Raw genomic sequence first — 17972 nt, 5'->3', positions numbered from 1 at the left:
AACTGCTATTTTTGGAAAGTTTTCATTTATTAGAGAAATACTGTAGATTAAGGGTTTGTGATTTAGAAATTAGGATAACAAGAATATTTGTGGATAGTTGAGTACTCTTTCAGAATTTTTCATCAATATGTTGTATTTTTAAATAATTTTCTTAAAAACTGCTATTTTTGGAAAGTTTTCATTTATTAGAGAAATATTGTTGATTTGGGTTTTGTGATTTAGAAATTAGGATAACAAGAATATTTGTGGATAGTTGAGTACTCTTTCAGAATTTTTCATCAATATGTTGTATTTTTAAATAATTTTCTTAAAAACTGCTATTTTGGAAAGTTTTCATTTATTAGAGAAATACTGTAGATTTGGGTTTGTGATTTAGAAATTAGGATAACAAGAATATTTGTGGATAGTTGAGTACTCTTTCAGAATTTTTCATCAATATGTTGTATTTTTTAAATAATTTTCTTAAAAACTGCTGTTTTTGGAAAGTTTTCATTATTAGAGAAATATTGTTGATTTAGGGTTTGTGATTTATAAATTAGGATAACAAGAATATTTGTGGATAGTTGAGTACTCTTTCAGAATTTTTCATCAATATGGTGTATTTTTAAATAATTTTCTTAAAAACTATTATTTTTGGAAAGTTTTCATTTATTTGAGAAATACTGTAGATATAGGGTTTGTGATTTAGAAATTAGGATAACAAGAATATTTGTGGATATGTTGAGTACTCTTTCAGAATTTTTCATCAATATGTTGTATTTTTAAATAATTTTTTAAAAAACTGCTATTTTTGGAAAGTTTTCATTTGTTAGAGAAATATTGTTGATTTGGGTTTTGTGATTTATAAATTAGGATAACAAGAATATTTGTGGATAGTTGAGTACTCTTTCAGAATTTTTCATCAATATGTTGTATTTTAAAATAATTTTCTTAAAAACTGCTATTTTTGGAAAGTTTTCATTTATTAGAGAAATACTGTAGATTTAGGGTTTGTGATTTAGAAATTAGGATAACAAGAATATTTTTGGATAGATGAGTATTATTTCTGAGTTTTTCATCAATATATTGTATTTTTAAATAATTTTCTTAAAAACTGCTATTTTTTGAAAAGTTTTCATTTATTAGAGAAATATTGTACATTTGAGTATTGTGATTTAGAAATTAGGATAACAAGAATATTTTTGGATAGATGAGTATTCTTTAAGAAATTTTCATCAATATTTTGTATTTTTAAATAGTTTTCTTAAAAACTGTATTTTTTGGAAAGTTTTCATTCATTAGATAAATATTGTAAATTTTGGTTTTGTGATTTAGAAATTAGGATAGCAAGAATATTTATGGATAGATTTGTATTCTATCAGACTTTTTCATCAATATGTTGTATTTTAAAATAATTTTCTTGAAAACCTATTTCTTTTAATTTTATAATTATAATTTTATTATGAAAGCAGTAATTCTATTTTCTATGTTTTGTGTTGTCTTAAATTCATAGTAAATTAATATAAGTTATTGCTTACTATTATACATTTTTTTCATACAATATATTTAATTTACACATAACCAATTACACAAACTTTTTCAAAAAAAAAAACAGTTAAGCTAACATTATATATACATGCATAATTTCATTTGATATATATCATCAAATCTAATATTTGTGCCTATAACTTTAAATTTTTTAATATCGATAAATTTAAAAATAAAAATCACTTTTTTTCACTCGCTCCGCGCAGAACGCGGATTATCACTTAGTTTGTATGACTAAAACACAGACCATATACAGTGTCGGTCCTAAGCTATATAATGCGTAAAGCACACATCATAGTATATAAAGCTATTTTATTAAGAATTTTCTTTTTTTGTTAAAAGATAAGTGTAAGCCGATGATGAACTCGTTAAATAATTATTCCTATATAACATATACAAACTTGAACTCGTTAAATCATTAGAGTCCAAGGCCTAAATTTCTTCTAGTTAACAAAAAAAAACGTAATACAAGCTTGAACCTAACAGAGAGTAGAAAAAAAAAAATTTATTGTAGACTTGTAGTGGAGTATTATTGCTCCCCAACAACAGCATTATAATAATTAATAAAAATGTTTTTTCAAACTAATAATAAAATAAAAAAGGACAAAGAGACCAATTTATTAAATGACGACAAAAAGAAAAGTGAGCCACGAATTGCAATTATTCGCCTCCTATGCTTCTTTCATGACTGTTTTTCTTTGCTGGAATTAAATTAACAAAAAAAAATATTATTTTCTTGTTTTGAAAAAGTTACTCACACATTTATCCAGATCTAGTTAGAATTTAATCACTTTATTGAATTTTCGTTAATCATCTCATTTATTTAATGGTAATAATTTACAAATATATTCATAAAATAAACAATTAAAATAAACAAAATTCATAAACGAACTCTACTCAGATTACAGAGCGCCCATATAATTGGAATCTCTCATCCTCTTTTGTCTTCAATCTTTGCCATTGTTGGTCGAAAGCTAAATCCTTTTCCAGCAATCTATTACAGGTACACTACGCTTCTCAAAAACCCTAATCTAATTACCGTCCTTGTCGGGAAATTACTGTTCTGTTTGATCTGATCTCCATTCTCGAGATCTCATCATGAAAAGCTTCAAGATTTGATTTTTTTTTTCTTTCGTCGACGAAAAAAGCAAAATTCTCTTCACTAGCTAATTAAAGTAATGTTTCCTTTTTGGGATGTTTGATCTGCAAGATTTGCTTGCAGGTACATGGTTTGAATTGTCCTTACATGTCTCTGTCAGTGCCCATTTCCTGATTTGGATTATAACAGTGGACAAAAAAGACTTAGCCTTTGTTCCACAAATGGCTTCAAGATTAAGACTTTGTTAGAGAAATCTTACACCATGACAAGTCCTTGGTACAAGAGTGTTTCCTCTGTGTTCGGTCTCAGACCACGGATCAAAGGGTTGCTCTTCTTCATCCTCGGCGTTGTGGCTCTACTTACAATTTTATCACCCTTGACGTCCACTTCATACGAGGCTTCTTCTACTGGTTCAACACGTGTGCCCAACATTTATAGTAACTATAGGAGGATAAAGGAGCAAGCCGCTGTTGATTACCTTGATCTGAGGTCTCTCTCGCTAGGGACTAGTCTGAAAGAGTTTCCTCTGTGCGGTAAAGAAAGAGAGAGCTACGTGCCTTGTTATAATGTAACTGGGAACTTGCTTGCTGGGCTTCAAGAGGGTGATGAGTTGGATAGGCATTGCGAGTTTGAGAGAGAGAAAGAGAGGTGTGTTGTTCGTCCTCCAAGAGACTATAAGATACCACTTCGGTGGCCTCTTGGTAGAGATATCATTTGGAGTGGGAACGTGAAGATAACTAAAGACCAGTTTCTTTCGTCTGGAACCGTTACAACAAGGTCCTCTTGCTTTTTGACACTTAATAGTTTCCTCATGTATTGATCTTTTTGCTTGTTGTCATTGTTAGGTTAATGTTGCTTGAAGAGAATCAAATTACATTTCACTCGGAAGACGGTCTGATCTTTGATGGGGTCAAAGACTATGCTCGTCAAATCGCTGAGATGATTGGCTTAGGAAGCGATACTGAGTTTGCTCAAGCGGGTGTAAGTTTTTCTTGAGATTATTAATTTTTTGGTTCCAGCTTATGAGATTACTTATGATGTGTGTTTGCAGGTAAGGACTGTGTTAGACATAGGTTGTGGATTTGGAAGCTTTGGTGCGCATCTAGTGTCGTTAAAGCTGATGCCTATATGTATTGCGAAGTACGAAGCTACTGGGAGCCAAGTCCAGTTAGCTTTAGAGAGAGGTCTTCCTGCAATGATTGGCAATTTCTTCTCAAAGCAGCTTCCTTATCCATCACTGTCTTTTGACATGGTTCATTGTGCTCAATGTGGCATTACTTGGGATATCAAAGGTAATTATTACATCGACATGTATGTTTGGTTCCTTGTCTTTGTTGAGGCTGAGACATGATGAAGTTTTCTTTTTTTGTCTCCTGAGCAGATGCAATGCTACTTCTGGAAGTGGATCGTGTTCTGAAACCGGGAGGGTACTTTGTTTTAACTTCTCCTACGAACAAAGCACAGGGAAACTTGCCAGATACGAAGAAAACGAGCATCTCGACACGTGTGAATGAGTTGTCTAAGAAGATATGCTGGAGTCTAACAGCTCAGCAAGATGAGTCGTTTCTTTGGCAGAAAACTGCAGATTCAAATTGCTATTCCTCTCGGTAAGTATGATCCTCAGGCATGGTGTTGTCTATGCCTGGGCATTTCGGGTATCGGTTCAAGTCTGGTTTTTGAGTATCGGTTCGGGTTGGGTATTTTGGTTATCAGGTAGTTCGAGTAGGGGGCTAGAGGATAAATGAACCGGTAAATTCTCGGTTCGGTTATTTTTTATATAGAAATATAGGAACAGTTTGGGTATTTGAAGGTTTCGGTTCGGGATTTTGTGCCCAGGACTAGTGTTGTCATTAAAAGTGTATATCCTTGTCTTTCCTCTACTGATGCTATCTTGTTTCTTGTGCATAGTTCTCAAGATTCTATACCTCTTTGCAAAGATGGAGATAACGTTCCCTATTACCACCCACTGGTTCCATGTATAAGCGGAACCACGAGTAAACGCTGGATCCCTATCCAGAACAGGTCTGCTGTTGCAGGAACTACCTCAGCTGAGCTCGAAATTCATGGAAAGTATCTCTTTCATTGTTCAAATGATCACTTTTAGTACTTTCAGAAATCTAAAACAGTTTGTTTTGTTTACTTTCAGGTGTAAAACCTGAAGAGTTCTCTGAGGATACACAAGTATGGAGATCAGCACTTAAAAACTATTGGTCCTTGCTTACACCTTTGATATTCTCTGACCACCCAAAGAGACCCGGTGATGAAGATCCTCTCCCTCCTTTCAACATGATACGTAATGTGATGGACATGAATGCTCGTTTTGGGAACTTAAACTCTGCTTTGCTCGAACAAGGGAAGTCCGCTTGGGTGATGAATGTTGTTCCAGTTAATGCGCGTAATACTCTTCCTATCATACTTGACCGTGGCTTTGCCGGTGTGTTACATGACTGGTGAGTGTGTGTGTTTTCCCTCTCTGAAGTTCCTCAAAGAAGAATCTTTCAGACATTTATTTGTTCACTGCGCAGGTGTGAACCATTCCCAACGTATCCACGAACATATGACATGCTTCATGCCAATGAGCTACTCACACATCTTAGCTCAGAACGGTGTAGCCTAATGGACTTGTTCCTGGAGATGGATCGGATTCTCCGCCCTGAGGTTTATATATAATATAAAACACACAGATTCTTGTTTTTCTACAAGATCTCAAAGAAAAAAAGAACTTGACGTTTTGTGTGAATGATTTAATATAGGGATGGGTTGTAATAAGCGACAAGTTGGGAGTAATAGAGATGGCACGTGCAATGGCAACTCGAGTGCGTTGGGAAGCACGAGTGATTGATCTTCAAGACGGTAGCGACCAAAGACTTCTTGTCTGTCAAAAACCTTTTCTCAAAAAATAACTCAAAAATAGATTCTTCTTTCACTACACATAAACAAACACTCACTAGTCTCTACTACACAGTTGTTTCACTGGTGAGTTCTCTCTCACTTGTTGTTTAGGTGTTTAAACTTCCTGAGCTAATAATGAATCAGTATCTGATATTTTTGTATACGATTTTATTTTGTTCTAAACAGATCCAGAAGATGCCTCCTGCAAATTATTGAGAGAGATTATTTATTTTTCTCGGACAGAAGATGAACACTTGAAGAAGGTTTTGTAAGAGTGGAAGCTGTAGCTATGAGTAGAAGAAAGAATTTAGATTCTATATTCTTTCATTTTTATTTTTATTTTTTTTGCTCTTGGAACAATACTGTAGCTATATATTTTCATTCATCCAATTTTTGTTTGCTGTTTAGTTTTGTAAACGATATTACTTCTTTTAAATTTTATTGTTTTGGAGAAATGTATTTAAACTATTAATCTCTGAATATGTTAAACTCTTACAAAGAAAGTGTAAAGTGCAATATTCTTTTTCTGAGAGAGAGAAAATTGAAATTTATTGTGAAGTAAAGATTTTCATGAATGAATGTTTTCAAAAGATGAAAGACCTAATATTAAAATGGCCTTGTGGAGATGCGGGGGATCGAACCCCGTGCCTCTCGCATGCAAAGCGAGCGCTCTACCATTTGAGCTACATCCCCAATTGCTTATATCCTAGAATAACATAGTTTTTAACATAATAGATTGTCAACATAGTTGTTAACTTAATATACACGTGGTGAAAATTGTATAAAGAAAAATGTTAGATGCTTTTACATATGTATATTTTTCATAATCTTCTTTAAAAAATCAACTGAGTGGTCCATTATTGTATACGCTAGTTCAGCAACTGATCTTTCTATCATGAATGAATTTCCAGTGTGAAAAAAGGTTCAGCAATTGATATTTTGTTGAGGTCCAAATTTCGCCTTATGATTATTATGTTACTAGAGTCCAAATAACATCGGAAGACCAACATATCAAAAGAATATGTCAACAATTCCACATTAAAAACTACAATATGATCTAAATAATATATACATCATCAGTCAATCCGTTCATTGCTAGTTTATTTTTAACTTTAACGTGCATGAAACCTAACAATTAATATAATTCATGTTGATCTACATCCTTAATGACTAGACTAAAAGTCCTTGAATTTACATGTAAAATCTTAGAGCATACACTATACACACAATTGATATATACATATATCATATATGTATATTATGATTCTAGATGCACATAGCCACGAATATACACGTATATCTATGTTGGATTGTTCGCTCATGTGTTCTGTAAAAATCTATCATGTTAGAATATGCAGATGATATAACAGGATAATAGCAATACAGGACTTTGCATGAAACGTTAAAGCTGGCGAAAATTAAAAAATATTAAACATAAAAAGTATTTTCTTAAAAAACAGAAGGTACCTCATTCCCTCATCACGTTAACCAGTCATTGTGGAATTCCCTTTGTATTATTAGTCTCGAATTCCATCATCCATCTCTTTGAATAAACTTTTTACTGAATAAAAGTTAATAAACTACCCCCTAAAATTAGAACACGAGAAATAACCTTTTCTATCTCAAAAATTAAAATAATCATCATATTACAACACAAGAAAATAACAATAAACTTTTGAAATTTTGATTGGTTTGGTCGCTTTGTTTTTGTTTTTGTAACTGAAGTTTGCTCGCTTTGTTCAAACCAATTAAAATCTTCATCTGCAAGACTCCAACCCTTAACTTTTCTAAAGATTCTTCTTAAGAATCCAACTTTAGTTACCTCTTTTTCTTTTCTTTTAATTCGGGAATGAATTTCATTTTTTAATTTTGACGAAAAGTAAAGAGTTGTTTCTTTTTTAGCATCCCATGCAAAGCACGCACAAAAGAGATTCTCTCGTGGACACGTTTCGACTTACTTCTTAACTTTGATTTCTGTCTGAATATCCCCTTTGTCTGTATAAAATACGGACTCCCGAATATTTTGCACTCTCCTTTATCTTATATTCTTCTTTTTTACATGTTATTCTTTGATTACAGTATATTATATAATTTTTAGGTAACCAGTGTTTCAAGTCTAGACTGACTCGGTTGGTCAGACCGATAAATCCACGTCTCCCGCCGATACTAATCTGATCTGGTTATATTTCTAATTTAAAAAGTTCTGGATCGAAGTTTATAATCTCTTTGAGTTATGGACAATAACCGGTTGCTAAATCCTTTTTCAGTAACTGGTGAGACGCGAAACTGGCTATTAGGCAGAAGGTTTTGCCATTAAAGTTAACAGCTCGGGATCTAGACTGACTCGGTTGGTTAGAATAATAAATCCACTTGTCATCCCGATATTAGCATGGGCTGGTTATATTTTTAAACTCATCTTTTTTGTTTTTTTAATTTAAGAAGTTATGAGAAAATTCATAATTTCATTAGATTAGATATAAGAAACCGGTTGTTAAATTCCTCGTTCGCATCTGATGAGACTCAAATCTAATATATTTACTTTTAAGACAATAGATTTTACCAGTAGAGTTAACAACTCCAGATAACTCAAGTTTTGCTGATCTACGTGTGTGATGTTTTCGGCTTTTTCTATTGAGCAAGGTCAATTATAGGTACTTGTATAAAATATAGACACTACCTATTTTATGGATTCAAGGGCAAAAAACGGGTCATGGTTGTTTGTGGCAGCTACAATATTATTTTGCGTTTATTATATATCGTTAATTTAGCAATCAACAGATTCAACCGTGGTCAATACTACTTGCTACTACTAGTTTAATGCGACGGCTTAGTTATCTAGTTATAAATTATTCTCGTTTTAGTATTTTTGGTTCTTTTCATTATCTCTGTAATGTTCTTTACAAAAATAAAGTATAAATAATTTTTAAAACAAAAATATAATATGTGTGTCTTTGTTGTTAAATACAACTCTAGTTTAGGTTTTGGTTGTATTCTTTCTTATTCCAACGCAGTTGGTGTATGGATTTTTTTTCTTCTCTATTTGACTCAGATCAGTTTTCTGTTCTGTTTACTTGACCCGTTAGTAGTAAATAAGATATATGGTGCTTGTAAATTTAAACAAAATATGTTTTTAATAAAAAAGCTACTATCTAATAGTAGAGAAATACAAGAATATACTTAAGGCACTAAAACTTATGTCAAAACTATAAAATTTCAAAAGACTCTTTTTTCTTTGTCGGCTTGCAAAAGAGTTCATTTTTCTTACTTTTTATGGCCTCCAAAAGAGGATAAAGATACGAGTAGTCTAAGTTACGTTGAACGTTATATTTTTATATTGTTTTCATGTCTCAATTTGTTTGGTTACACAACTAGAGATATGGGATTATCTATTACGTGTGGTTTCCCCACCCGAACTGATCTAGACTTCATTGTTTCAGGATTCAGGTTTGCTCTGGTCCTATATATAGTGTTGCAGATCGACACGTTATGTGTGAAAAAAAGAAATTTATTTGTTAGAATTCGATTACAATTTCTTGACAGAAATTCTCCAGTACAGACAATACCGGAAAAAATCCTGAGTATTTTAACACTTAAGAAACTGACTTTAGCTGAACCGGATCGGTTCTGTCTGCAAAGTTTTGTTTTACTACATCTCTGATTATTAATGAGATTGAACTTCTACTCACTGCTTAAACCCTAGGGCATGAATGATATTGATATAAATAACTAACTGTTAGTTCTGGATTTAAATTTAGTAATTAAAGGTTTCTAAGTTTTGGATAACTAAAAATAGATAAACAAAGGATAATGATAAGTAAATAGGAAGTTAGGAACATATACATTAATAGACTAATATACGGTATACCATATAAATATATTTGAAGAAATTTGAAGAAATATATGAAATGTTTGAAGGGGATATCCAAAATGTAAGGATATGCATGTCGGCTGTTCGAAGATTTGATGTGTTCAGTCAAAAAAAAAAGATTTGATGTGGGATTAGATGCCAATGGGCTACTTAATCACTAAATAAGATTAAACTGTGAAAATAAATAGTTTTTTGTCAACATTATATATAAAATAGTTGAATATGAAAGTTTAGAATCTATATCAAGCAATAAAAATTATTAGTATGCAGTACATGTCTAGATTCAAGATGTCTCGGCCCTTCCAGCCTTTTCCAGTTAATCTCTCGGATGACTCATGTTTAATCCTGGATATATATGATTTTTTTTTCACTACCTTTGATTCCATTTGTAGGTGAATTCTCTCACACGAATTGTTTGGTAAAGAACTTTGTTTCCTGATGTAACTTTTGCAAACTGATTTCTCCAGATAGAGCAAACCAATTAACTTCTTTCAGTTTAAACTTGATCAGATTAACAACAGCAAAAATAGTTTAAGTTTCACTATTTACACAATGAAAATTGAGTCTTATGTTTTATTTTATTCGATATTTCAAAAAACACTTTTGATCTTTTCATAATTAAAATCTTGAAATAACATATATGTATAAAGTATATTATAAATCTTTTCAATTCATATCTTCTAATTAATTCATAGATGTCCAAAAATCTAGTTATTCATTGTTTCATAAGAATATAGCTATAAGCTAAGTTCAAAAAAAAATATATATATATAGCTATAAGCTAACTCTTTTAGGTATGTCAAATTAGTTCATTGTTTTTAATCGAACCTAGATAAGAATTACATTTGAAAGACAATGCAATATATGGGGGAGATATAAAAGAACGCGAGCGAGAAAATGTGATAAAAAATGTTTACGATATTTCTAAGCAAGAATCTTTTACCTTCCTGGCCACTTCACTAAAGCCCGGTGGGAAGATTCTGCGACTCTCAGGTCTCTTTCAGTATTGTTAATTTATGTGAATATCTGTCCTAGTTTATGGTAGTCAGTTAAATCAGATGTTCCCCTTCTTTTTCTCTTTTGCATCCACTAAATTTTAGAATAATTAGTCATCTTTATTTTAATTCGCTTTAGAAAATAAGTGATCAATCGTTACCTCTCACTCTCGTGCGACTACAAATAAAAAAATCTTGTTGCCTGGTATATGCTTCATTGATTTATTCTGAATCTCAGTATTTTTTTTCAATTTAATTAAAAACATGTAGGTGGTGGAAGAATATTTCTAGTTAGGCAACGACTCTGAATTACCGTAAATGTTCCAAATGTTTACTATTGATTCCTTTCATATATGGCCATGGTGATTCCATACATAACTTAAACATGTTTTTTTCTCTTAACAAATGTTCGAACAAGAAATATTAGCTTAAAACTATGTTCTGTCAACAGCTTAATTTATTCAGTATATATAGCAGTAGCACAGCTAGGAAACATATTTTAGTAACAAAACTTTAAACTAAATTCACGAAAGTATGAGCTATGAGAAGTGGTGAACCAACAAAAAGCGGAATCTGGAATTAAAACAACATATCGCTTTAATAAAAATAATGTAAAGCTTTTTCTTACCCGTTTGTTCTTTATAACAAGTTTCCATATATTCCCTTTTGCTCTCTCGACTCTAATGCTTTATATCCTCCTCTTTTCTCCTTTAGCCTCTCTTTTCTCTTTCTTTCAAATGGAATTATAATATACTCTTGATAAAATAAGTGATTAAAAACTAATCATAATAAGATAGATAACACATCAAGTGGCTGTACGTAGTTTGATGATTTATCTTGAGCCATAAGTACTTTTTGCTAAGTACATATGATATTTGAGCTATTGCAAAGTTCATAAAACGATTTGAGTATATTCCAAATAATTTAAACCATATATTTGATTTTTTGTATGATAGCTAAAACCATCTATATTATTAAAAGAGGAGTAAAAAACTAAATTACCCCTTCATTTTTTTAACTTATTTACAATTATATGCCACTGAAGTAATAAATTTATTTACCTTATAATATTCTTGTCTTTTACAGTTCAGTTAATGCATTTTCCTAAATTGAAGTACAGTAAATTAAGTACAATTTAGTTAATGAATATTTTCTATAATCTAGCTAGATAATAAATTATAATTAATCAATTTCAAAAATGTAATCATATGTCTATTATTATGAGTTGTTTGTTTATCTTTTCGTATATTAACTATGTCAAAAAAGACAGAAGAAAGTATTATAAAGATACATAATATGAAACACAAAATTGTAAATAATATATTGAATTATTTGATCTAATAAATCAAATATAGCCATTGATAACAATTTGTTTTACATTAAAATTTTGAACCATAAAGAATACATTTGCACGAACACACGGGTCATATTATTAAAATGTGGATGATACAATTGACGGATCAAAAATAAAATAAAATTATTTATTATAAATTATAAAAGTATTGTGTTTAGAAATATATTAAACAGTTATTAATACAAATAAATTTTAAAAATATATACTACGATTTATATAAGATAAATATTTTTTTATAAGTAAAAATAATACATGCGCGGGTGCGCATGTCAAGCTCTAGTATCGTTTAGATATGCAATACCCGCCAATCAAACATGCGGAAAAATCCGGGTGGAAAAAAGTTAAACATCATAGATAAATTTGATAGCTTGTAATAATTTAGATAGCTAAGTCTGCTTATTTTCTGCGTCAAGCCATATTTACTTTTTAATAAAGATTTTTTTCTATTAAATTAATGAAAAAATATTTTCAGCTATTATTCATTATTTTTAAAATTTATCTTAATGACAATCTATACTATTAAAAGAAAATCATCCTAATAATCTACTTACAAAACGTTATTGAACCTATTCTTTAACCAATTAAATTTTTGGTCCTACATTATATTTTCTATTATTTCTCTAACTATACTAACAATAGTTAATTCTCTCTAACTATACATACGTTACTTTTACCATCTATACTATATTTTTGTTATACCAAATTTTTATACATACATAACTCTATTATATTAACTCATATAAGTATACTATAAAAACATATCATCTTCCCTACTCTAACAGTGTCTCATGAATCTGATGACTAAAATAGTAGTAATGATTAATCCCAATAAACAAAAAACATTTATTGTTTTTTTTATTTCATCCTTTCCATTAAAATTAAAAAAATAAATTTATAATAAATTATCAATAATGAAAACCTATCACTATATTTTGGTCTTCTTTATTTTTAATGATTTATAGTAATTAAATTTTAAATAAAAAATCATAAATAGTTTATTTAAGTTAATGTTTTTTTATATATCATTGGATATATATCTTAGTTTCACGAGTCAATCAGTGTCAAGTGATAGGTTAATAACAGGATTTAAATTTAACCCAAAATTTATCGGATTTTTAAATAGTGGTGGTTTATATACGGATCACCGGATTTAACGATTATATCGTATAGATACGGATCAAGTCAACACAACAATAAATGTATTATAAGTTACAAACTTTAGACACATAATTTTATAATCATCAAATTTTGTTTCTTATAAACTTTTTTTTAAGAAATAAATCCCGTGCTTTTGTTTAAAACAATGTATATGTTTCTAACCGCATCTGTTTTTCCTAACCGTTAAAAGTTAAAACACGTCTTACTGCGCCGGCTATATGACATTTGTTCACGTACCAATCAAATCTTCAATTTATATCCAAAATATAAACTTAAAAAGCCAGTAAATATTCCAAATAAGATGAAACATATATGCATGGTAGCATCGAAAGCCTTAGGCTTTTTTGAGAATCACACTCATAGCCATTGACTCATTAGAGAATAGTAACGATTTCTAATAGGGAGACGCTTCTCTCTCTCTCTCTAGAACATCTCCTGACTCTCTCTCTCTCTCTCTCTCTCTCTCTCTCTCTCTCTCTCTCTCTCTCTCTCTCTCTCTCTCTCTCTCTCTCTCTCTCTCTCTCTTTACGTATATGTGTGTATATATGTATGGTGACAAATCACTTTATTCCATCCAGCCCTTTAAATTGAGCCATCTAAAAAGGACAGGAACCTCCTCGTGATCCTCCTTGTGTCCACAACCCAACATTTTATTCCCCTTTTCCTCTGTCTTCTTCTTCTTCATCCTCTCTTCTTTTCCAAACCCTAATTTTCACAAACCCTCAAAACATTGAATATATATTTTAGGAAATCTTCAGCATATACTTATCATCTCAAACTTGAAACAACTACAAATTCTTCTTGGTTCCTTAATCATCTGTTTACAGCCAAAAACACTAATAGATATTCTTCTTACATACACACATTTATAGAGATTATATAGGCAATATATATATGGCTTCCTCATCAGAACTAAGCTTGGACTGCAAGCCACAAAGCTACTCTATGCTTTTGAAATCCTTTGGGGAGAATTTTCAGAGCGATCAAACCACACAAAAGCTGGAAGATCTTCTTTCTCGCCTCGAACAAGAACGTCTTAAGATCGATGCTTTCAAGCGCGAGCTCCCCCTTTGCATGCAGCTCCTTAACAATGGTACATATATATCCAGTTACAAATATTTTACATATACATCCCTATAGTAGTGTATAAAATTAATTGAAAATAAAATACTTAAAACAAGAACAGAAACCTAATTGATAAAATATTATTACATACACCTAGAAGAGTTTTTGATTATCTTTACTTTTTCAAAAGATCTTTATTCGTTAATTTAAGAATTTATTTCATAAAAATCAGAGCTTGCTTTTGAATTCTTTGAATCAAAAAAAACTTTTGTTAATTCCTCTCATCCCATCACTGAAATCAATAAATTTAACTAAAGTGATTTTAAATTTTTAAAGGTTATATAGGTTCATGTTAGTTACATCTTTAACTTTCATGTGTTTCAAATTACTTTAATATATTTTCAGCTGTGGAAGTTTACAAACAACAGCTAGAAGCATATCTAGCGAATAACAACAACCAAAGTGTTGTCACAAGACCGGTTCTTGAAGAGTTCATCCCCTTAAGAAACCAACCCGAAAAGGCGAATAATTGGATGACGACTGCTCAGCTTTGGAGCCAACCTGAAACCAAACCTAAAAGCATTGATCAAACTACAGATCAGTCTCCAAAAGACGAGCTTGCTAGTAGTCCAAAACTCGGACATGTTGATGCGAAACAAAGAAATAGCGGTGGTGCTTTTCATCCTTTCACTAAGGAACAACATTTGCCTGAATTAGCTCTATCTACGGAGGTCAAAAGGTTCTCTCCGACCAATGAACATACTAATGACCATGGCAATGATGAGAGCATAATAAATAGTGGTAAAAACAACAATAATAATATCAATTCGAATAGCAATGGAGTTTCTTCTACAACAAGTCAAAGTAATAGAAAGGCACGGCGTTGCTGGTCGCCGGATTTGCACAGGAGATTTGTCCAAGCTCTTCAAATGCTTGGTGGTTCTCAAGGTACAAATTAGTAACTTGTTATAATATTGTTTTAGTTTGCTGTAGGTTCAACATGGGTAGTTCCACATAATTATTAACTAATCAAAATGAAACCATATTTGATTCGCTAAACGCATCATTGCTGCACACTGTATATACAACTCTGAACTTATTTTTAAGAATCACAGATAACCTAAATTTCAGTTAGGGTTTTGCTCTGATTTTCAAGTGAGAAAAATATACTAGTATGGATCGATTTACTTTGATTTGACTTTATTATTGTTCATTTATCGGTCGTATATATTGTTCTGGCATAGAATTAAGTTTTAGATGGAGTTTTTTTAGCTTTTCAGTTGATAAAAGATACAGTAACTAGAATATAATATACTATGGATCAACTTGAGACGATAAAAAACTATGATTCATATTCAGTTCTTAATTAAAAGTATAGTGAAATTTCAAATATTTTTTTAATTTGATATTTGTATTTTCGATTCAGATTTGGATTCAATTTCAGATTGATGGAATATATTAAAAATAAACATATTAATCCCTTTGCTCAAAAGAAAACGTAACCATATCTATACTATTAAAGCACGATCCTATTGTCATAATTACCTTAGCCTGCTCTTTCCTTTACTAACATTGCATATTTCATTAAGGGCAATTAAGTAATATTAATAACACATCTATATTGGGTCATTATTTTCGGATCCAGCCCACATCAAATCTCTCTTGGGCCATTTGGACCTATTAAAAATCAGATTCAATTCTCACTTTTTTTTTCTTTTGGGCCATTGAGTCCAAGTTCAAATAATTTTTTTTCAACTATTCTTAATTATTATTATTTTTTCTTTTTTAATATAATTTAAGCATTCATAAAAATAATTGAATTTTTTTATTGAAAAGTATAAATCTTTATTAAAAGTATATAATTTTTTTAATTAAAATATTAACCACATAATAAAATTAATTTATCAGAGTTATACCAACTTAATTCATTAAAATAATTACGTTTAATTTTTTAAACATAAATAGTCATTTAAAATGAAATACGATAAATAAAGATAAAAAATTTAAGTCTTTTATAAAATAAAGCACAAATATATGAAAATGTGACATTTACTAAATATTTATCAATTGAAAAAAAAACAAAAATAAATCCGCGCTTTGAAAGCGCGGGTCAAAATCTAGTTAACTCAATTAAAATAAAATGAAATCTTCATGCTAGAATCGAATTGATTTGATATATTCTGAAATCAATCCATAACTATATGGTGAATTTTTTTTTGTACATATTGTTGCAGTGGCTACACCAAAACAGATAAGGGAGCTTATGAAAGTCGATGGTTTGACCAATGATGAAGTCAAAAGTCATCTCCAGGTAACCTACATCACAAGCCACCACAATATGCTCACTTGTTTCATTAACTTTTAATTAATTACTATAATTTAGTACTTTATGTTACTTAACAGAAATATCGGCTTCACACTAGAAGACCAAGCCCAAGCCCACAAACATCAGGTGGACAAGGTCCTCATTTAGTGGTCCTTGGTGGCATATGGGTTCCACCAGAGTACACCACTGCACACGGCGGCACTCCAACTCTCTACCACCACCAAGTTCACCACCACAATGGCAACGCGGCGACGCAGCCTCCACAACACTTTTGCTCTTCTCAAGAATTCTACACAACTCCGCCTACACCGCAGCCACTCCATCACCAACACTTCCAAACATTCAACGGCTCATCCGCCGGTGGCGCCACGTCCAACGATTCAGCTCATCATCAGTTAACGGATAGTGCCGCTGATGAAGGGAAGTCTCTCGAGAGTGGTGGTGGAGAGGGAAAAGGATTGGCTGCTCTAAGGCAGGAAGGTGAAGATCAAAGTAATATCAATGGAAGCGAAATAACTCTAAAATTCTAAAAACATTCTTCTTGATTAATTAGAGGGGAAGATTCTAGGCTTAAGGTTTGTGGGTGGCTATGTGAATGTGACTAAATTCATTGCTTGTATCTCTCTCTATGTACTTCTGAGTAGAAAAATGAACCGTAGGAGGCAGTGAGTGTTTTGTCGAATTTATGATTAACTATCATAGTTGATCTTGTTGAATATTGTATCACTTAATTAGAAAATCGTTGTGTCATTTACTCTTATAACTAGCTAAATAAGATGTACTGTTTTGTCTTCTTTTACTTTAGTTGGTAGCTCATGCTCCTATATTAATATTCTGATAGCATTATGAATTTTTGTAGGCGTTACTCATGCCTAAATTGATATCGTCAATGTGTTCATTTCTTACTATATCAATTTTTGATCGTTTAAAAGAAAACTGTAGTGAAGTTTATATATCGATGTGAGTTATATAATTACTTAATTAGTTACTGTTTATATGCTGCATGCCTGCATCTACATCTGATCCGTTTTCATGTGTTCTCTGATGGACTAGACATGGACTGGTCCTAAACAAGTGTAAGCACTACTGAACCTGTATCTATTTTTCAATATTCATATAATCATATTAAACTAGTATTTTCTGCCTACAACAAGTATTATTTAATGGCAAAATACAATAATTATGAAGAAAAATAAGCTCAAAATTTAGAGTCATTTGGGTTATGAGAACGCATTTTTGTTGGGAGGTAACTCTTAAGTTTGAAAGGTAGGTACATAGTGGTTTTGTTTTTTCTTAGAACCATTTTACCTTTGAAGTGAACAACGACAACTAATTACATTAAAGTGTCACCTTCTCTTTAATAAATACAATGTAATCAATAAATATAAATATATTCAGTATAAATTTTTCAAAAAGGGCCACAAAAAAATTGAACTATGTAATTGCAGAAAAGAACCAAAAGAAAATTACTGAGTACTTGGGTTTTATTTTGAACAATAAATAATGAAATAGTGTAGGAACTGATGAATAAAAATGAGTTTAGAACTAATAATAAATTCTTATATTTTCTGAGCCATTTAGAATACCAATATTGAAAATTAGAATACCAATATTGAAAATATATGAAAAAGGTTTTCAAATAAAACAATAAATAAATTTAAAAAAAACAAAAAGAAAAAACAGTTTTA

General features: G+C 31.0%; 2 protein-coding genes, 1 long non-coding RNA gene and 1 other non-coding gene across 4 annotated transcripts; 2 read left to right on the top strand and 2 right to left on the bottom strand.

The window, feature by feature from the left end:
- Positions 1-1124: 1124 nt before the first annotated feature.
- Positions 1125-13308, bottom strand: LOC117125959. The gene is made up of 2 exons (XR_004448425.1): positions 8839-13308; positions 1125-1407 (listed from the first exon to the last, which is right to left on the bottom strand). It is a non-coding gene; the product is annotated as an uncharacterized LOC117125959 (long non-coding RNA).
- Positions 2324-5992, top strand: LOC103875405 (probable methyltransferase PMT5). Its single transcript, XM_033272991.1, has 10 exons — positions 2324-2530; positions 2750-3403; positions 3472-3607; positions 3678-3918; positions 4008-4233; positions 4535-4692; positions 4773-5076; positions 5152-5284; positions 5380-5602; positions 5705-5992. The coding sequence occupies exons 2-9, from the start codon at positions 2889-2891 to the stop codon at positions 5527-5529; spliced, it is 1863 nt and encodes a 620-aa protein (XP_033128882.1). The 5' UTR covers positions 2324-2530; positions 2750-2888; the 3' UTR covers positions 5530-5602; positions 5705-5992.
- Positions 6139-6211, bottom strand: TRNAA-UGC. The gene has a single exon. It is a non-coding gene; the product is annotated as a tRNA-Ala (tRNA).
- Positions 13309-13520: 212 nt separating the features above from the next.
- LOC103875404 (myb family transcription factor EFM) lies at positions 13521-17077 on the top strand. Its single transcript, XM_009153923.3, has 4 exons — positions 13521-13986; positions 14364-14906; positions 16193-16269; positions 16362-17077. The coding sequence occupies exons 1-4, from the start codon at positions 13788-13790 to the stop codon at positions 16812-16814; spliced, it is 1272 nt and encodes a 423-aa protein (XP_009152171.1). The 5' UTR covers positions 13521-13787; the 3' UTR covers positions 16815-17077.
- Positions 17078-17972: the final 895 nt, after the last annotated feature.

Source organism: Brassica rapa, chromosome A06, assembly GCF_000309985.2.
Source record: "Brassica rapa cultivar Chiifu-401-42 chromosome A06, CAAS_Brap_v3.01, whole genome shotgun sequence".
Lineage (NCBI taxonomy): Eukaryota > Viridiplantae > Streptophyta > Magnoliopsida > Brassicales > Brassicaceae > Brassica > Brassica rapa.
Note: the sequence above shows the minus strand (reverse complement) of the source record. Positions and strands in the feature narration are given on the sequence as shown.